Below are 22,198 nucleotides of genomic sequence, written 5' to 3' on the forward strand. Positions count from 1 at the left end.
TGAATACAATTGCAGGTGTGGACTACATTCCAATAGTGGCCAGACAATGGAGTGTGTTCCTGCGAGGTGTACCAAATTTCCAGAGCCCATCGGCTTCAGCATGGTGCAACCAGCCATATTGTATTGGCTGAAGGCCACACATAGTCAGGATGCTCCGCCATTACGACCACTTTCACTCAGACCCCCAGTGGCCATACTAGATGTATGGCAAGGTGTTTGACTTGGTCAACCATATTTGTCTTGGCCTCCTTTAACAATGTTGATTATGCTAAAACAAAAGCTGTATCCCTCTGGGAATATAAAAATAATCCACAGTGCTAACATGCTTCTGATCTGTCCATCAGGTAGTGTTGATTCACAAGGCTGTGAAGTATTGGTCAAGTATTACAATAGAGTCATACAATAACGGACAGTGTGTTGTCCGATCTCACTTGACAATATGTCAGCCTACCATGGTGGGTTGGTAATTCTGGGAGAAAGACCTGAAGTTACCATGTATTGAACATAGGGTGAGTTGAGTTGAGTTGAGTTGAGGTGAGTTTAAACCTTTTTCAAATTGTATATCATGTTATTATATGTGCCAAATTATTACTGTAATGTTTGCATTGTTCTGAGTGGGCACTTAGTTCAGAAAATGTTCTTCTTTCTTCTTCTTCTATCTATCAAACATATTTTCAGCCAGAACTCTTCAGACAAAATGTGTGAATGATAAGCATGAAAACAACTTGAGAAAATATGTCCAGAGTTGATGAGAAGGCTATATTTGTGCTGTGACAGCAGTAATTAGACTTGCCCAAGTCTTGGAGGAAATAACTTTCAGAAATCATAATTTCTAGATTATATAAATAATAAGAACAAGTTGTCCCTATAAGAGACTTGCTCATTGATGTACTATCCGCTCATCAAGACTTGCCTATAAGGATATAATAACTATACACCCATGGACTTGTCATTCAGCACAGCCATGGAGCAAGGCTAGGCAATGATGTGAATCATGACTTATGACCCCAGGCACAAGCTAACCAACCCATCACCAGGTCAGTCATGCAAGGAGCCTGTGGTCACACTTGATGCTTCAACCCAAATATCTTTGTCCAAGGACAGTCATGTTTGTTGTGTAAAACATCGTAACTCCAGGACACATTCTCCATGTTGAACAAAGGTGTTTTGGCTGTATTGGGTGGGTCCAAACAGCAAAGATACACAACTGATTTTAATTACAAATCTTGCATATGGTAGATGGTTCTTGAGCGGGTTTAGAAGCTCGGCTACCCTGCAGCGATGTACATCCAAACCAGCTGCTCCGGTCCCCCAAAGCTGGGTTGAGCCGACATCGGTCCAAGATTACACACACACAACATTTTCACTCAAATCTCAGTGTTGTTTAGAATAAAAATTAGAAAAGTACGACAGGAAGGGCGGCAATGGCTTTTTCAAAGTTATGTCAAATGGAAAAGTTGACATATGGCACCAGAGTGGGGAAAGGTAAACCTCATGATGGCCAACCGCTGTTCAAATATTGGACCAATGTGTAGAAGTGGTCCATCGTCAGCACACTGCGATTGGGAGGATGAAGAGATGCTGTTCGTCTGTTTATAAAAAAGCAATTGTATTTATTTTCTACGGCAATGCCATAGCAGTGGGACTCTGACTATGACAGTGTGTATTTATTTAAACACAACTACACTTCATCAGTGGGGAACAAGTATACTTTGACAATGTGTATTCATATGCCACCATGATCATGTTTCTGTGTTGAATGCCCACCCGGAAATATACCAGCTATTTGATGGTGGCCTGTAAATAATTACCAAATACGACTAGAACAGATCCTAGTCTAACCTGGAATCCCCAAGGGGGTAATAGCTTTCAGCCAGCACAGGTTCTATTCTAACCCGGAATCCCCAAGGGAGCAACAGCTTACAACCAGCACAGGTTCTATTCCAACCCGGAATCCCCAAGGGGGTAATAGCTTTCAGCCAGCACAGGTTCTATTCTAACCCGGAATCCCCAAGGGAGCAATAGCTTACAACCAGCACCTTGTTTTATCCCCTTAATACCACTAGACAATGGAGGCGGTCACAACGAGAAATATGATCCACAATGTGCGACATTAACCTATTAGGTCTAGTAAGCTCAACTAGTAATAGTTCATAAAGTAACACTAAATCTGAATATGGTGCTTTATGCTAGTTCGGGCCACTAGCTCAAAAGTTATTGCACAGATTGCTTCCATGTCTTTTTCCATGCACTTATCCCTGCAGTACTAAAGGGCATGATTATTCCTTATCAGCTCAGTAAAACCTGCACCCCGCCAATCAAATGTTACTCTAAAAGTGTGACCTATCAACATAAACACATTATTATGTCTTTTAATTTTAAAAACCTACTTAATTATCTGCATCTAGTCAGCAGATGGTTGCACAGGAGTCATGGGCAGCAAGATACTATTAATTGCACAACTATTTATGGATAGTTAACAATGATGAGGGCTTCTGTTGAAAAACTTCAATAAGAGCACTTATGGCGATGATGTAATAGAGGTTTTATATTCGGGGAAATTATTCTAAAAACACAAATATATTAGACTAAATAGCCATGATAATGAATGTAAACTCTCTTTCCAAAATTGTCAGTTCAGCAAAAAAATCTGATATTTGTGACATGTCTGTATGATATGAAGCATTTTCACACACAATTTCAAGAAAAGATCTGAGGAAAAGTTAAGTCTACTGGCAGACCAGCAAGCCAGTGACAACAGACTAGTATTGTTTGGATGAGAGAGTTCATGGCGTCCTAACAAAAACACCTGTGCGCACCAGGCTTTCTGCAGAGACGTGTGTTGATAAGAGGGCTCTTCTTCAGGGACTTCAAGCTTAAAGGATTCCCTTCCTCTGTAGCAAGATTACCGTAGCTTGTATTCGTCTTCGCTCACATTTGCAAATCTCCTTTCGTGTTTAATTTGTATATTTGTAAACTGATGATCTGTCATTTTCGACAGGAGGGCTTCATTTTAGCATGTGTTAAGAGATGCAACTAATGGACAAGGGATATGTGTCTTTATGTCTTGGTGCTACAGACAGTACGTCTTTGGCTATTTGAAGATGGATGCTTGGACTGTGTCAATTCTTTCATTTGAGCTGCACACATCTGTCTGGATAGAAGCTGGAACATCATCATTTATTCTGTGTGAAGATTAGGAACTGATAAAAATAATCCACATTTCACAATGGATTACCCAAAACAGAAATAGACAATATAAACCTGAACATTAAAACAGTCGCATTAATAAGAGATAACTTTTTCATACCTGGCTTTACAAAACTTGGAATGTTACAATAAATCTGAACATTAAAACAGTCACATTTAATAAGAGATCAATTTTTCATACCTGGCTGTGCAAGATTTAGAATATTCTAAAGCAATAACAACAAAGATGTCTTTGGTGCTTTGATTACAAATTCCTAATTGAATTAACTGTTGTTGTTTTTTTCATGACAATGGCAGGCATCCAGATAAACCACGTTCAAAGCTGGTGCCAAACTTACATGAACTGAATTACAACTGGACTTGCTTCAGGAAAAATAATTCCAGAGTAGCTTGATTGAGACGCATGCAGAATCGTATATACTTAACACATCTTTGTAAGAAAAAGCCACCTAATGCTTGGGTAAAAATCCAACATCCTTAGTTTAATGTAATTAGTTTTGGGGGCATAGCTGCTAGTCCTTACAATTTGTCATAAGGTCTAACCCTGCAATACAAGGAAGATGTTACTCTGTCTGTTGTGATATAAATTATCAATGTTATAATCACAACGAACTGCCACACTGTCCCTAATAATCCTTCTGAAATCAAATGTTACACCTGATCTAGATGCTCAGATGTTTTTACGACAGAAAATTAAGGTGGTCTCTGGGGTCCTTGAAGGTTTCTGTTATAGTGCATTTATCTGGGGATCCCTTATTCAGGAATCTTGAACATTTGGGTTTTGACAACATGGAAAAGGGCACCCTGACTTTTAGAATACTGATGATAATCTATCGTAAGAGCCTCTCACAACAGTTTGTGAGGTCTTCGGGGTCCTTGTTAGACTAAAGCTTAGTCTCTGAAAACAGTGGTAGACACTAACATTTTTAGTCCACTAGTCCTTATAATGATAACAAATAGCAAAACACATAAAAATGGCATATTTCTACTAGTCCTTATGATACCTTAACTATTGGGCAGTTTGGCAAGAACTACAGGACTAGTGCCAATTTCTAACCCTGTGAAAATATATCAGTTTGATAGAAACTACATTTAAATTGAAAAGGAAACCCACAGTAGTTCTTGAACCTGTGGAAAATCTAGACTTGCTTCATTTAGGGTATAACATCACAGAAGGACTGAGTGGAAGGGACAATACAATGGTTCTGGACTGTCAGACAGACTAGGCCTTGTCATAATTCAAAAACAAAAGATTTAGAAGTCATCAGATTCAAAAATGATCATGACCCAAGCAGCAACCTTCAATGTTCCCCTGACCTTCAGTCCACACACCATCAAGGTAATCTTAACACTTTTTGCCAAGCACGCCACAAGAGCATTACACTGATTCAATGGAAAGTCAAACCTACTAATCAGCATTTGGGCTCGTCAGGCAGTAGTGCTAATCCATATCCCAGACTGCGCCAGACAGCCTGTGTACACACACCCCTCCCCTACATGCATTTAGCTGTGTAGAGGTACCTCCTTTATCCCCCCACATGGGGAAGCAAACACAGCTTGTGTTTCACAACATCGTTCCTAACGGCAATCATCTCCACCCCATCTGTTGCTGCAAGTGAGCCATCTCACCTTCCATAAGGTTGAGGTGAGGTGAGGTGAGGTGAGGTGAGGTGAGGTGAGGTGAGGTGAGGTGAGGTGAAATGATGTTTAATATCACACAAAAGATTATTGCACTTATGCAACATATTGTGTGTGAGTGTTTGTCAGTGTGTGTGTGTGTGTGTGTGTGTGTGTGTGTGTGTGTGTGTGTGTGTGTGTGTGTGTGTGTGTGTGTGTGTGTGTGTGTGTGTGTGTGTGTTTGTCAGTGTGTGTGTGTGTGCGTGCGTGCGCGCCAGTGTGTTTGAGCATGCGTGCGTGTCTCCTTGTACTAGTTCAGACTAATGCCAGTTTTACAGCGCTAGCCCACTGAGATACCGCATTCAGACACAGTAATCTTTGTTTTATCCCATTCAATGCCGAGCGCTAGGCACAAGTACCATTTATAACATCGTTTGGTATGACATGGCCAGCGATCGAAGCACCAACCTCCATTCTCTCTTCCACAAGGAACAACATTACTTTCTTTGAAAAGCCAGATACAACTCATTCCAAGTCTCTAATCACAGGCATTAAACATGTTACATGGCGACTTACAGAGCAACTGAACCAACTAATACTAAGCAAGCTTGTATATATCAAGAAGAAGAATCAAGAATGTTTATCGTACAGAACACCCTCGTAGGGCAGGGTACTAACTATCTACATATGGACATAAATATAACTATCAACATGAGAGGTAGATATACATAATGTACATTATCATTACAGTATATCATGGCAGCGTATACTAAGTGTTGATACTGTATTGATCATAGAATAGAATTCTTTGTAGAAAAACACCCACCTGGGACCTGGTACCAAAATAGTGCATTTGTATGGTACAGAGATGAGAACATGGTATATATATATACACACCATAGATGCATGAATTTATCTTATCACTCAGCAATATTCCAGCTATATGATGGCGGTCTGTAAATAATTGAGTCTGGACCAGACTATCCAGTGATTGACATCATGAGCATCGATTCACGCAATTGGGATCGATGACATGCATCAACCAAGTCAGCAAGCCTGACCACCCGATCCTGTTAGTCGCCTCTTACGACAAGCATAGTTGCCTTTTACAGCAAGTATTGGTTGCTGAAGATCTTCATGGGTCTTATCTTATCAAATTTGGGCCTCATGGTGGTCTCAGCTTAAACAAGTGAAATACAGTCCTGGCAACAAGACTTGACCATTCATGCATTCTTTTGGAGGGTTCACAAATTGTTTTAGGAGGTTGGTTTTATCAGTCTGGGAAGGGTCGCCTGTTTCGAACAGTGTCATGAGAAGTCTTGTGCTGGGAGTGGAACACAAAACAATCTTTCTCTTTCAAATCTTTTTTCTTTAGACTTTGAAAAAACAGTACCTTATATCCTTTTTAGTCAAAGATACCAAAGTGAATTTACATCAAATATTTTCTCCATCTACATCCTTTTCAACTTCAGTGTAGCCGAATGAGTTTATTGACTGTCAGCATACACCATGTTGATAATAAACAACACATGTAGCAAGACCTCTGCCAGTCTGGACGGACTCTCTTTAATGAAGGAAATAGTACACGTCCATCTGTCAGACTCCAGCAAGAACATCAATGATTGATGCTCACTAATACTAGTAATAGGCCTCTCACTCACAACCCTTTCCAGCAGCCAGAGTGCAACTGCTACAGAGTGTCAAATATTCATGTCACTGACTTGAGAAATCAATTATTCATGCTCAGCACTCAACAATGAATTAAGAAGCTAAATTTGTCACTATGTTCTATATTCATGGTATCACAATGAAGTGTGTTCTAAGATTTTATTAGTAATATATTTTCAATAACCCATGAAAAAACCCAAATGATTCAATTTCTGAGAAATATTGGTCCCTCAGTGCTGCAGTTTGATTTGAATAACCAGTGGTCAACTGACCTGTGATTACATGGACCTAGTATCCACACCCTCCAACACAAGTGTTACATACTTTTCAAAAATAGACAAAAACGGTATTAATTCCGAGGTCAATGAACCTGAATCACAAATATCTGTGAAAACAATACACCTTGGACCCATGCTGTTCAGAAGTGGAGGGTCACTGTTCTCCCAAACATATCCTTCTTTTTCACAGGTAAAGGGTTACAGGGATTCCAGGTAAGAATATAGGTCACCAGCCACTTATGCTTGTCCTAAAAGGTAACTAAATGGATCAGCTGGACTTTGTTGAATGCATGTCATCGCATCCCAATTACATGGATCAATGCTCATGATGTCAATCATGGGACTCAATTATTTACAGACTTCCATCATATAGCTGGAATATTGCTGAGTGGAGCATTAAACAAAATCTAACAACAAATTGGCCCATAAGTATTATGAAGCTCAACATTGAGCACAGCTACTTTCCAGAGCTCCCAACACTTGTCAAGACTCTAAAGTGCACCATAAAATGTGCCCTATCCATGTCCTACAACACCCCCCTGATACCAACATAAGTAATCTATGTGTGCACATGGCTACCTGTCAGCATGGCGAACCAGGAAGTAAGGGGTATAGAAACCAATTGTGTGACACACACGTACAGCTAAATAGCACTTGGCAGTTGAATGCAGCCTGTTGATTTACAATGATAGTTAATATTGATATGACCTTAACTTTTTCAATGGTTTGTCAACATGTGTGATTGTATCGCCTGTTCAATAAAGCAGTATCTGAATGCATGGTTGAGTGAATGTGGGTTCACTCCATGGTCTGCATAATCTCACAGCTATAGTCCTTTATCTCACAGCTATAGTCTTTCAAGGACACAGACAGCTCTAATTACTTACTACCAAACAAGCAAACAGAACACTTCAACTGTGTTTTGTAAAAAAACAAACATTTTTTTTTTTTTTAAATCTGATGTAAATGATTAATAAATGAATCGAAACAAAATATACAAAAGAAACCAGAAGATTGAACGGTGTTTGAAATTAAGCCTTAAAGAGGAAGGGCCCTCATTAAAACCCAATTGTCAAAATAATAAAATCTGCTGGCCCTTTGATTCAAATAACATAGGATCATCCCTTTTGCACCCCAGAACCCCGTTTTGAACAGTGTCAAAGATAACAATCTGATTGGAATGTTAAGAAAGTGTACTACGGTATATTCAATAATTCTAAAACAAAAGATCCTGGGCTGACTGGTCTTCAGAGTAAATGCCACACTAACACAGCCCAACTGCCACAACAGCCGGTCCTCCACTATTTCAAAACACAATTCAAGTTTCCTGTTTCTGAAATTATGCACCTCTCTTGTAAAAATCCCATTATTTTTTTGTTCCTGTTCAAATGTTTTCAGGAGATAATTTAATCAAACAAGGATGTAAATGTGGCTTAAATTTTAAAATGTCGCTCAATACAATCCTTTCACTATCTACAGCTGCGGTACAGGCTCGGTACAGGCTCAACATGGCCTTGTGCTGTTGCTAAATGTCATATTCTACCTGACAAACTGCCTAGTTCAGATTACACAGAAACCCCAGAGATACAGAAACAAGATAACTGGCACTGAATTAAACTGTCGGCCATGAAGGCACATCAAACATATTTCAGACCTGACTCCTGAACTCGTGATATTGATTTCTGAAGTTGGCTACAAAGAGTTGCTGTATCAGGTGTCATAATTTCATTTTCCAAAGTCTGGTTTTGAAGATATCCTTATGAGCACAAGGGATTATTCAAACGTCAACATGTTGATGTAATTCCACTTAAAGTCCATCTTGAATCCTGAACTGTAAAGTGTTCAGATGTTCTTGAGTTATTCTGCTGCTGATTTCATGACTGATCTGGTCAAAACTACGGTGTTCAGGATCCAGTTTGGTTGTGTTTAAACAATCAACTGTGTTAGGCTGTTGTAACCTATCAGATAGAGATCAGACATCTTTAAATTGTGTACCCTTGTACAAACTATAGTAGGCTCTTGAGGCTTCTCATGCTTATTGATAACCTTTGATAATGTCATGACCAGTTGGCATGGAGTTGATGCAGTACCAAGAATATTAACTCAATCACACACTCTTCTGAGCTGTCCTGATTAAAATAGGGTACAAATCTCAAAGGTCTGTACTGAATTATAAAACCAACTTGATATGTCTCAAACCATTATTATACAAGTCATTTGGTATTTTTTCCATTTTCTTTTCAAAGCTGTTAGTTTGCCCTTTGGAAGCTTAGTGTGATCACACACAAACAGTCTTTTGATCCATCTTCAAACTCATTTGAAATGACAATTCACCATGAGCTAGATAATAAGAGGTTGTACTTGAGAGAGTTTTCCCATTCCCCCCACCCCCAATTATCAAAAAAGCTTTTCTTTTCCAACTTCTGAATCCCCTGAATTATTTTATGAAGCATACTATGCATTAAGGATGTCCATACTTTTAATTTTGATGTTGTTTTAAACAATAGAAGAACATGCACAGAACTTGCACCATTAATTTCCAATCTTTTAATTCTTAAAAATTATATTCAATTTAAATCAGATCTTGTATATGGTGCATGGTCATGTAAGAACGAACAGTGGAATCACCCAATGCACAAAGGTGATTTTTTGCAACTTATTCAAGACCTCTAATTGTGCACAATGTAGCCATGCACTGAAATGTGGAACACTCCCTCCACAAGTGCGTGAACACAATCCAACGGCTAGATTGTCACCGTGACCAGCAGAACATATGGAAACTTCAGAGTCGGCTCTGAAATGTTTCCAATACTGCCTGGTGATACAGAAACACCAATTACTGGCAAACAAAACAATTGTGGAATGTCAAAATTCTATTTCAGGAAGTCCTGGCTGGATAGGGTCCAGATGTGGACTGCCAGAGGTCACTGTCAGGTCCAGACAGCAAAGCACCACCATTGCCCCGACAGGGGGGAATGGCGAGAGATCTCATGGCCCATCGTTTAAAATCAGCCTACTCCAGTCGCTATCTGAATGGCTGCAGCTGCCAAATCAAGCATTTCTAATCCGATAGTTTCTGTCCATCTTCCAACAGCAGGGCGGAATCTGTTGCTACAAGACCAATGTCCATATTCATATCTGTTCCCCCTGCCGTCTCAGTACTGGTATCTCCTTCGGCTAAACAATGGAACTATGGCACCAACAAAAGTCAAGCTCTCTTTCATTTTGATGTCAGTCCAGTCAAAATGTGACCATACTCTGGTGCCAGCTTTACATGATATAGAGAGGGACAGAAATTCAGAAACGTTTTTCTCTGATTAGTTGTTTTTAGTTGGATTCTAATTTCAACTAAAGAAGACAAGGACACACAATGGATCTAACATTGGGACTATTTAGCTTGTGTGTCGTAGTGACAGTTTGGTTGGGTTCAGTGGCACTTGCTGATACCGTGGGCGGCTGTGAAACGGTGGAGGTGCCGATGTGTAAAGGGCTGGTTGGATATAACTATACCAGACTCCCCAACCAGTTCAATCATAGAACACAGGCAGAAGTCTACTGGGCTCTGCAACCATGGTGGCCTTTCATGGATACTCTCTGTTCCTCCAATCTCAGGATTCTGCTCTGTGGGCTCTACTTGCCCAAATGCACCCCAGGATCCCCAAGGGTTCAGTTGCCATGTCGAGAAACATGTCGCAAATCCAAGGTAAGGTGCTCGTCAGACATGCAGCGTCAAGGACGACCATGGCCACGGCAGTTCAGGTGTCCTCAGTTCTTGCCGAAGAGGACCAACCGCTGTATCAAACCAATCCCGGAAAAGAAAAAGAAGAGTCAACGTGGCCATGTTGCCTGTGAGCGTAACACACTGTCCATGTGTTCTAGCATTGCACCCCCTTTCACCCATGGTTCCCTGCCAAACATGTTTCTTCAGGGCAGCCTTGATTTGATGGAGCTGGAGATGCAGCAGTACAAGCCGCTGATTCAGTCCGGATGTTCTCAGAACCTTCGCTTCTTCCTCTGTGGTGTCTTCATGCCCTTCTGTGTCCAGGAACGTATGCAGGAAATCCCTTTCCTCGTCCCATGCCGGGAATTGTGTCAAGGGGTGTATGATTCCTGTCACGAGGAATTTACCCGCACTCGAAGTGGTCTCCCCTGGCCAGGTAAGCTTCACTGCCATCGCTACCCGTCCTTTACGGATACATATGGAGACAACCGTACCATTCCGTGCACGATGTCACCTCAGTCAGGCAGACGCACAACATTGATCCAGCGACGAGCACAGGTACCTACTGGCAGACCTGCCAACCGCAGACAACCCAACAGACAGGGCAACAGACAGGGCAACAGACAGAACAGACAGGGAAACAGACAGGCAAACAGACAATCCAACAGACAGCCAAACAGACAATCTAGCAGACAGCCAAACCGACAATCTAGCAGATATGCAAACAGGCAAGCAAACAGACGAGCCTTGAGACCAAGGGAAAGAAGTCACATGAGAAATTGAGACAGACAATGTTTTGCAACTACTTCTTGAATGACATGAAGACAGTTTCACCAACTGGACAAAATGAAGTGAACAAGCCACATAAGGAAACTCAAGTCTGTGTCAGTGACCATAACAGAAAATCATGGTATGTTGTGAAAATTTCAGATTGGTATTTGGGGATCAAGTATTCCCTGCTGATAACATGAACAAATGACAAACAGCAGTCTAGGAAAAGCTACCTTGATAAAATCTTAAATGTTAGACTGTATCAGACAGTACACGATAACACATAGAAAAGTATTGAAATATAGTATTCTATGACAGCACAACAACTTTTGTCAGATCAAAATCACTATTATTAGCACCATCCTATATTTTATCTGTATCAAAAACTTTCCTCATATAGCACTAAAGCAAACGATACAGATAAAATGCATGCGTATTAACACAATTTATCCTGATAAATCTACAGGGAGAGCATGCACAATTTGTCCAATGTTTGGATACAATATTAAATGACCGCGAATGACACTGTGTGGAATAAGGAAGTCTGGTAGAGATATATAGGCTGGTGAAACTGAAAGTAGGTCAAACTACATTAGAGAAGTGACAGCATTTTCCTTGAGAAACAAGTGAAATATACAGTAATGAAGAGTGTAGCAAGATAAGGGAACCAGTTTGTGCAAAGGTATTGAATGTCATCCAGGACAAACATGGTTTTTTTCATCAGTAGAAGATTATTAGCTAAGGCCAAATGAATGTTTTACTAAACTTTGGCTTCGGGGTACTGACTCCCAGACAAGGAACCTCAGGTTTCGGAAGATGTTTTTGACAGTTACTGTAGATGCCTGTGTATTGAAATCACTTGAATAAACAAATCTTATCTAAGACTAATGGTTTCTCTCATCTGTAATGACAACTGCTAACTAGTCAATACTTGAGGATTTTGTTTTTCCACAAACTATAATTATAACTAACAGAGGTGATGTAACTCTGACCTTGTACCACCAACCAGGAAGGTGAGCTTCAGCTGTTGTGGTATTCATGGCCCATCACGATTCCTACATGTCATAATTAGTAGGGCTGGGATGATACACCAACTGTGCGATCCGATATGTATCACGATACTTACTCACGATCCGATATGTATCACGTTACTTGCATGTGCTCTTATCTGTGATGCACAAGCCATCTTTTTTATAGAAAGGATGGCCAAATATACCTGGCACACTGATGATTTACAGTTGGCAGTGTCAAGTATGGCACAGTGATGAAAATGTTTTCACTATTAACTTGCACTACTGATTAGTATTAAGCATGTTAAGTGGAACAGTTATCAAAGCAAAGATTTAAGGTCAGGATCGATAATTTTTTACCTAGTGTGCGACTGTGATTGATACTTGTATCGAGAAGTAAAAAATTGCGATCCACCGATGCATCAGTACATGTTTCCTACATGTCGTAATTAGTCCAGCAGATGGGGAAGCAGATCAACATAGCGATGAAGCATGTTTTAAGCAGCATCTCACTCTCTGATCAGACCACTTCACTGAAGTCGTAATGACATAGGCTGCACACAGGGCAGGTGTATCTACCTTCTAAACATGGTAGTCAAATAACATTAAAGAGGGGGTCTCCATCTAGGCTTACATTTACAGATAGTTCTCTTACGTTGGACAGTGAGATTGTCCTAGCTATTCCAATGGCTCACAGCGAGATTGATTTAGCTATCCCAGAGGCTCTTATCAACTGTGTCCTTAGGATAAAGACAACACTAGAAAACTAGAAAAGAGCAGCACATTGAATTGAGGAACTTGTAATTAAGTTCCTTAAAATGAAGCTGCATTTATTGAAGTTCCTGGGCAATATTGAATACTGATTGTGTGCCAAAATATCTCGGCAATCAGCCACATTCAAATCCAACCAGGACACTACAAATATCACTATCAAAAGTTGAGTCATATCTATATTATGATCTCAAGCTTAACATTGCATGATGCTGAATAAATCCCTGAGCACAGTAGGGCTGATAAAACATGACATTCACAGGATATGCATGCCCAGTGTGTGATGCTTGGCATCAGCAGGTATAAATATGACTGATACAGGGACCATGGCTGCTATCATGGGTGCTGCAATGTATACATCGTCAGTCAGGTGGGCTTGACATGCAGTCCGATATTAATCCATGCTCACAGAGACTTACACTCTTGTGAATACTTTCTGGTCAAGCAGGTATCAGAAATAAAGGACCAAGGGATCCATATTTCTCGGAAACTGTATTTTAATTCGCCCAGGACCCACACACGTCTTGAAATGCTAATGAATATCATTATCACAATATCTTCTTTGAAAGGCTTTTAGAAGTTGGAGTACGATGTAAGGATGTAAGGATGTAAGATATATGGATGAGTCACTTGCTTGATAACGTTGTTAGCACCTACACCGAAAAATTGTTCCTAATTGTAATACAGAAGTTGTTCATCCATATATCTTCTCCTTAATTATCACAATATGTTTGGAAAAGAATGGTATATTGTGTTTTTCAAAATCATACATATTTTCATCTAGTTAAGTGACAGTTTGAAATGAAATTTTTTAATTCAGAAGTGATGGAAAAACGAACCAGTTTCCTGTATAAATATGATTATTATAAATCCCCCCAAAGCATGCATCATAATGATTAAAACCTGAAACATTTGGAACAAAACACAGTCAATCAGGCAGACTGCAACAAAAACATTGCTCATGGATTCGGTTTGTTGCGGTCTCCATTGAAAATGTGGTGTTTTTTAAAATATAATGATGCACACGTTATGAAGATTGTGTCGTTTGTCATTTGTGTGGCTATTTCTATTGAAATTGTGTACATATCCCCTAGTTTGGTTGCTCTGTGATAGTTTTCCTTGGTAGGTTTGCCATAGAGAGCCTCCTTACCTGTACTTTCACTGAATCAGTAACACTGACAACAGGGTCCCCAATAGAGACCCTCTTAACTTGTACTTTCACTGAATCAGTAACACTGACAACAGGGTCCCCAATAGAGAGGCTCTTAACTTGTACTTTCACTGAATCAGTAACACTGACAACAGGGTCCCCAATAGAGAGCCTCTTAACTTGTACTTTCACTGAATCAGTAACACTGACAACAGGGTCCCCAATAGAGAGCCTCTTAACTTGTACTTTCACTGAATCAGTAACACTGACAACAGGGTCCCCAATAGAGAGCCTCTTAACTTGTACTTTCACTGAATCAGTAACACTGACAACAGGGTCCCCAATAGAGAGCCTCTTAACTTGTACTTTCCCTGAATCAGTAACACTGACAACAGGGTCCCCAATAGAGAGCCTCTTAACTTGTACTTTCACTGAATCAGTAACACTGACAACAGGGTCCCCAATAGAGAGCCTCTTAACTTGTACTTTCACTGAATCAGTAACACTGACAACAGGGTCCCCAATAGAGAGCCTCTTAACTTGTACTTTCACTGAATCAGTAACACTGACAACAGGGTCCCCCATAGAGAGCCTCTTAACTTGTACTTTCCCTGAATCAGTAACACTGACAACAGGGTCCCCAATAGAGAGCCTCTTAACCTGTATTTCACTGAATGAGTAACACTGACAACAGGGTCCCCCAGGGAGAGCCTCTTAACTGTACGTTCACTGAATCAGTAAGACAATGAAGGAGCTTCAGTCAGACAGCCAGTATGTGTTAAAATCAAACAGGACTTTTCCAACACATACAAGATGTCTACACACTAAAATCAACAAAATCATCGAAGATTGAACCAAAATCATATGACAAGTAGTAGAAGCATAAGTGATTCACTACCTTGGGAGAAATAGGAATCAATACAGCAATCTTCATGCACTTCACAGAACTTATTTCTAGAACAGACTGTCTGATGTAAGAGATGCCAGAATATTCCATAATAGTGCCTTGTGTCAACAGGCAGACTCTACCCGACAGACTCCAGATGAAGCCTTCCTGTAGGGTCTCTGCCAAGGGTGCTCCTACCAGACTCTGAACTAGCTCTGCTGTTTAAGTCAAAATTCAAGCTATATGACAGCGGTCTGTAAAAACAATCGAGTCTGGACCAGGCAATCCAATGATTGACATCATGAGCATTGATCCACGCAATGACATGTAGTGAGTGAGTGAGTTGGGTTTAACGCCGCTTTTAACAGTATTCCAGTTATATCGCGGCGTGTCAGCTTAATGTGGGAGGAAAGCCCAAAGTGATACAGATCTCAGACGTTAACCACTTCGGTGAAACCCACGAGCACGGGTATGGTGCTGACAAACCTAGAAACATAATCGGGGCGAACCCAAGGGACCCAACTCTGCACAGCGAATCGCGGCGCCTTAGACGACTGGGCCACCCGTGCCCCCCAATGACATGTATCAACAAAGTCAGCGATCCTGACCACCCGATCCCGTTAGCCGCCTTTTACTGCAAGCATGGGTTGCTGAAGAATTATTCTACCCCGGATCTTTACTGTCAGTGCAAATTCTGGTCCAATTACAGTATCTCATGCATTAAGCACCACAAAACACCCCTAGTGTTAAACCTGCGCCTAATTTTTCAAAAGTAAAAAGCAATTTAAAGTGCTGTGCTTCCTTGAAACTATCCTCTCATGAATATATTTTTCAGTTTTGTAACAATTTCTAGAGTTCTGATTAACCTCAATTTACCATGACAACACACTGTGTTTTATCCTCACTGAAAACCAGTACACATACAGCATGGTATTTCAGAAGTACACCATGCATAACACTATTCTGCACTTCATTACTACATTTGTGGGGAAAACCATTTTCAAGTTTTCACTACATCCATGAAGATCTGGAATAGAATTGACCTTTAGGAACCCATACTTATTGTAACAGACAACTAACAGGATCAAGTGGTCAGACTTGCTGACTTGTTTGATGTATGTCATCGTGTCCCCATTGTGTAGATCGATGCTCATGATGTCAATAACTAGTTTGTCGGGTACAAATTCGAAATATTTAAGGATTACCGTTAAAGAGCTGGACTAATGCTGAGTGCGGTGATAAACAAACAAGTTTTCACTTGTCTTTGCCTACAGCTAACATACGTGTGGCCCTGTAATACTGACAGTCTTTTGATGAGATGTACTGTAAAAAGTATGTGAATTTAATTTGGTAAAATGATGGTATAACTGTGATTGTTAGTGGCTCTACCTTCAAAGGGGGTTGAAGTAACGTAAAATAATTGTTCCCCTGAGAGGGTACGTAAGTCCCACTTCATTCAAAGTATGTTTCATTTCCATGGTTTTAATCGTAGATTTTTTTGTGTTTTTTAATGGTTTGGCTAAAACTTACTAACAATCACCAGTGGCCAGAGGGATGGTGTAATTCCTGCTAGGGTACCATGTAGGTAGCAGAAGTACCGTAAGTCCCCATGGTACCTTGTATGGTGACCTACCTTTGGTCATTGGTGATCTAAAGCCCATTTTTATTGTGTACTGTTGTGAATAGTTCAAATTGATGATATGCCTGTTTTAAATCTACATCTGTGATAGTCTAGTGATTTTACTGTCCTTTGTCGACAGATTTTAATGTCTATATGTATGTATTATTACTGTATAACTTGATTTAGTCACTACATGGCTGAAATATTGCCGATGTGACTTTAAATCACTCACTTTCTTCATATACACAGGTCAGGCTAATTGCCTGGCTCAATAGAGATAAGTTAGGAGACTTCCCTGAATCTTATCTTACATACACAACCACATAATGAGGTCAATTAGGAGCAGCCAAGATCAGATGTGTCCATTAATGAGCTGACCCTCAAATCATGCTCTGGTTGTCATATTTGTTCTTGACAAGATAAATCCAACACACAGCCGCCAGGCCTAATTGAAGCTTTGAAGATCTTTATTGTTTTGTTTGTTGTTTAATGCCACACTCAGCAATATTCCAGCTATATGATGGCATTCCTTAAATAACCGAGTCTGGACCAGACAATCCAGTGATTGATATCATGAGCATCGATCCACACAATTGGCATACGATGACATGCATGAACCAAGTCAGCAAGTCAGACCACCCGTTTGTCACCTCTTGCATGGGTTGCTGAAGACCAATTCCAACCCGGATCTTCAGAGGTTGAAGCTATGGAGTAATCAGTGGGGTGTAAAGGTAATTCCATGTGAAAAAGAGCAATTTTAACAGTACCAGTAGTTCCCTGTCTGCCCCAACAAAATTGAAAACAACCAATCATAAACCATGTAACACTGAGTAATGGATATTTTACAACCATGTGAATTGAAACCATAGCCATCACTGGTCAGCACTGTCTCACTGTAGAATGCTTCACGTCATCGGTGCATTAACAATTTGTTCTCCATATTTTATGCATGTTGATAATATCCAGAGAAATGACAAAAATCGTAATTTGGGGGAGGAGAAGTGTAATGGTGTAATTTTAGGCTCAAAATCATAACTATTACGTGAAAATCATAATGATTGGCATCCCTGATCTAACACACATCATCATCTAGCTGTCAACCATGAGACAGATGGACATTTGGAAGACAGTTTGGTATTTTATGTGCCATTCAGCAATTGTCAATCTATGTCACATCGACCTGTGAACAATCAACTCTGGACCAGACAAACCAGTGGTTGATATTACAAGCAATGCCCCACGCAGTCAGGGTACAATGACACCAAGTCTGAACACCTAACTATTTTATTTAGCATTAACTAGGGACGTGAGCTGAGGCCCTGTTACTATCTGGTGAGTGAGTGAGTGAGTGAGTGAGTGAGTATGGTTTTATGCCGCTTTTAGCAATATTCCAGCAATATCATGACGGGGGACACCAGAAATGGGCTTCACACATTGTACCCATGTCGGGAATCGAACCCGGGTCCATGGTGTGACGAGCGAACGCTTTAACCACTAGGCTACCCGACCGCCCCTACTTTAAGAATGACCTTCATCGTGACCTTGACCTTACACAGAGGTAACTCAGAACCTTTCCAAATCGTGGCCCAGCCCAAAGGATGACATCTAACAAATTTTATTTACAGACCGTCTTCATAAAACTGGAAAATTGCTGAGTGTCAGGTTAAACAACAATCAACATGTCCACGTGCCACATGGTTTTAAAAACAAATGGCAGGTGGTGGTCAAAATCAGACAAAACCATAAAGCCCCAATTACATGGGTAAAACTGTTACGGAAAAAGAGAGAGTATGGTCTTATGTCTCTTACAGCACTATTCCAGACACATCACAGCAAGGGACAAAATAGATTCATACACTATAGCATCATCAGTGCTTAAAAGTAAGATTAGCCAAAGTGTATGTGGATTTGACACTGACACTAATGACTTGAGCATCGACACCCATTTCATAGCTCTTAGTCAGCTTGAAACAAACACAGCATGATCTGGCAACTTGCATCACGATCCTGATCATTTACATCTATGCTTCTCGCAACATGCGCAGGCAGTCTGTGCCAAATATTTCTGAATCAACCAGCCTGAAGTTGCCTTTTCACATCATTTTCACAATAATATTTTCATTAATATAAGGATTTTTACTTGATGAACACATCTCACAATCGATGTGGGTTTCAGACTAGGGGCTGAAGTTGCAAACTGATGGGGTACTTGGAATCTATTCTGCTCTACATTATCAAGAGCTCGAGATCGAGAGCGATGAGTGAGTGAGTGTTTCTACACTGCCTTTAGCTTCTTTCCGGCCAAATCAAAGTTGGGGACACCAGAAATAGGCTACACACATTTCCAATAGGGAAGATAAATACAGTTACATTTATATTCAACAGAATATCACATTTCTCTGTTAAACCTATTTACTTCCTTCTCCAGCTCATACGTTCGCACCCATTCACATCAACACACTCATTTAAACACACTTTCTGCTTCAACTTCAACACATACTCACATATACACACTCATGTAAATATGCACACAAGACGTTGTGTTTTAAGACAACTAAGGTCACAAACTGGCAACTTCTATCTATATAAAGGTATCACCTCATTATAACTCCACTAACAAATAACAGATTTTGTGGTAAACAATATGTTTGTTTGTTTGTTGTTGTTTAACGCTGCACTCAACAATATTCAGCTATATAAAAGTATCACCTCATTATAGTGAGTGAGTGAGTTTGGTTTTACGCCGCTTTTAGCAATATTCCAGCAATATCGCGGCGGGGGACACCAGAAATGGGCTTCACACATTGTACCCATGTCGGGAATCGAACCCGGGTCTTAGGCGTGACGAGCGACCGCTTTAACCACTACACTACCCGACCGCCCCTCAACTCATTATAACTCCACTAACAAATAACAGATTTCGTGGTAAACCATATGTTTGTTTGTTTGTTTGTTTGTTTGTTGTTGTTTAACGCGACACTCAGCAATTTTCCAGTTTTATGACGACAGTCTATAAATAATCAAGTCTAGACCAGACAATCCAGCGATTGATATCATGAGCATCGAACCACGCAATTGGGATACGATGACTTGCATCAACCAAGTCAGCGAGTCTGACCAGCCGATCCTGTTAGTCGCCTCTTATGGCAAGCTTAGTGGCCTTTTACGGCAAGCATGGGTTGCTGAAGACCTATTCTGACCCGGATCTTCACGGGTTCAAACCATATGACACACACATAAAGTGAAACCAAGTCACCATTAAGCTATGCAAGTGGAAATCACCCTTCACAAATGAAACTCTAGACAGAAAGAGCTGCCACTTCTGGATTCAAGTACTGGAATCAAATTTCAACAAACTGAGATCCAGACTCATGTTCATTGAATAGCTTCAGCATGCTTTAGATCTTCTTATGTCAACCCTAATTTAAATTGAAGCTTTGGAGTAATTATTTTAATCAGTGGGGTAAAATATAGTAGACACAAAAAGTGAAACATGTCTTCAAAGCTCCACACATACATAACATTTATCACGTAACACATACTAGAAACCTTGTATCACTGAGTAATGGACATATTAACATTATGTTATGAAAGCATGGCTCTAATTGGTCAGTATTGTCTCGCATCAGAATGCTTCATGTCACCAGTGCATTAACAATTTGATCTCCACGAAATTTTAAGCATGTAATTATTTAGCATAAAAATGACAAAAATTGTAGAAGCGTAAAAGCACATTTTTCGGCTCAAAATTGTAACAATTATGCCAAAATCGAAATGGTTGGCATCTCTGCATGTTAACCCTGCTCCTTATAACATAAACGTACACATACAAGATCAAAACATCATTGCAACACTTTAAATCAAAGATCTATTTACACCAAGATATATACCACATCTAACCATGAGCCCCGAAATCTTAGTTAGTGTGACTGTAGAGATATTAAAGCCATCATCACACAATCATAACCCTTTTGTATTTACAGACTTGGCAGGCCTGTATTTGAACTGTCCTTAAACATTACAACATTGGATTAGAGTCCACTGACACGGGTCTTGTCAAAGTTGACATCAAGAAACATGTATCATTTCAGTTTTAGCCTTAGTCATGTGCTTGATGTGTGGGCTCAATATTGACCAATTTGGCAGAGTATTGAATTGGACCCAAGTTTAAATATGACATGTCTACTGAATGAATTGGACAGAAATACATCAATATTTGTCCATGTTATCTGCCAGAATGCAGCACAACAGTTCCAGACCAGTATTGGCCTGATTTGTGACCCATGACCTAGAGATGGCTGAGGACAGTTTAGAAACAAAAGACTCATTTCAGCTGTCTTTGGCCATACCCAAAAATTTGCTTAAAATGCATGAACATATTTTAACCCAGAACGCAAAAACAAGAAGCATGTGACCTTAACCACTACAAGTAGCTGAAAGTCAGATAACATAAAACTGTAGGGTATAGTAAACTTGGCTGATGATAGTGAGTGAGTGAGTTGGGTTAACGTCACTTTGAACTGTATACTAGTTATATCACGACATGTAAAGATAATCTGATTTGTTTATCACTGTGGTGAAAACGAGAACGGGGTATGGTGCTGTCAAACCTAGAATCATAATCTGGGCGAACCGAGATTTGAACCTACATCATAGCATTAGGCGTGCCAAGGTAAGCAACTCAGCACAGCGAGTTGAGGCACCTTAGATAAAATAAGGCTGATGACAGTATTTAGCCTTAGTCTGAAATCTGTTCATGGCCAATAGATTGGAAAGAAAATGCAACAGGCTGAAAAAAATATCCAAGTTCCAGGTTGTGAGTGCCATGAATCAGTCTGAATCAGTCTGCAAAAAGAAGATGGTACTTACTTGAGGTTTCTGGCATATTCCATTTCCACGTTACATCTTTCCTTTAAGAAGTGAGTATACTTCTCACAGAACTCTATTCCTTTCAATGTGTGCAGCGAAACGTTGTCATACTGATCCTGAAATACAGAGTTCACAGTTAGTCATTGTATCTACATGAAACAACTGAGTGAGTGAGTGAGTTGGGTTTAATTCTACTTTGAACAGTATTTTAGTCTATGACAGCATGTCAGGTTGATGTGGGAGGACAGCCCGAAGTGATTCAGGTGTCAGATGTTTACACTCTGGTGAAACCCCAAAGGTATGGTGTGGACAAACATAGATTCATGACGATAATCAGGGTGAATCATGCACCGAAAACCATGATCACTGGCTTCAGGCACATCTAAGGGATTTTGACAGCAGGGCCACCTTTCCCCAGCATGCAGCCAATAAGTGAGATTCATTCAGACATAATCCGACTATTCCCACATCTGGGATTTGTAGACTGGGTGAATGTTGTTACTGATACAGTCAGCAATATTCCAGGTAAATCACAGACTCTGCGTAATGATACATGCCATCAGGTCCAGTGACACTACATCAACCACACTGTGACCATACTAATACTCATTAGAGCTAGTGCCTAG

The 22,198-nt window shown here is 40.2% G+C and overlaps 2 protein-coding genes across 2 annotated transcripts in view; one reads left to right on the forward strand and one right to left on the reverse strand.

Moving 5' to 3' along the window:
* LOC139459807 (cdc42-interacting protein 4 homolog) overlaps nt 1-22,198 on the reverse strand; it is a 55,181-nt gene that overhangs the window by 27,402 nt on the left and 5,581 nt on the right. The window contains exon 2 of the mRNA XM_071241493.1: nt 21,573-21,688. Within this exon, the coding sequence (XP_071097594.1) occupies nt 21,573-21,688 (116 nt within the window). The remainder of the gene's footprint in view (nt 1-21,572; nt 21,689-22,198) is intronic.
* Nucleotides 9,738-12,142, forward strand: LOC139459806 (uncharacterized). Its single transcript, XM_071241492.1, has one exon. The coding sequence runs from the start codon at nt 10,144-10,146 to the stop codon at nt 11,275-11,277; it is 1,134 nt and encodes a 377-aa protein (XP_071097593.1). The 5' UTR covers nt 9,738-10,143; the 3' UTR covers nt 11,278-12,142.

The sequence above is a fragment of the Haliotis cracherodii genome, unplaced genomic scaffold (assembly GCF_022045235.1).
Source record: "Haliotis cracherodii isolate W230 unplaced genomic scaffold, xgHalCrac1.p SCAF_13, whole genome shotgun sequence".
Taxonomy (NCBI): Eukaryota; Metazoa; Mollusca; class Gastropoda; order Lepetellida; family Haliotidae; genus Haliotis; species Haliotis cracherodii.

Excerpts from the sequence above, each read along its gene's own strand:
- LOC139459806 (XM_071241492.1), top strand. The coding sequence starts at position 10,144 with ATGGATCTAACATTGGGACTATTTAGCTTGTGTGTCGTAGTGACAGTT.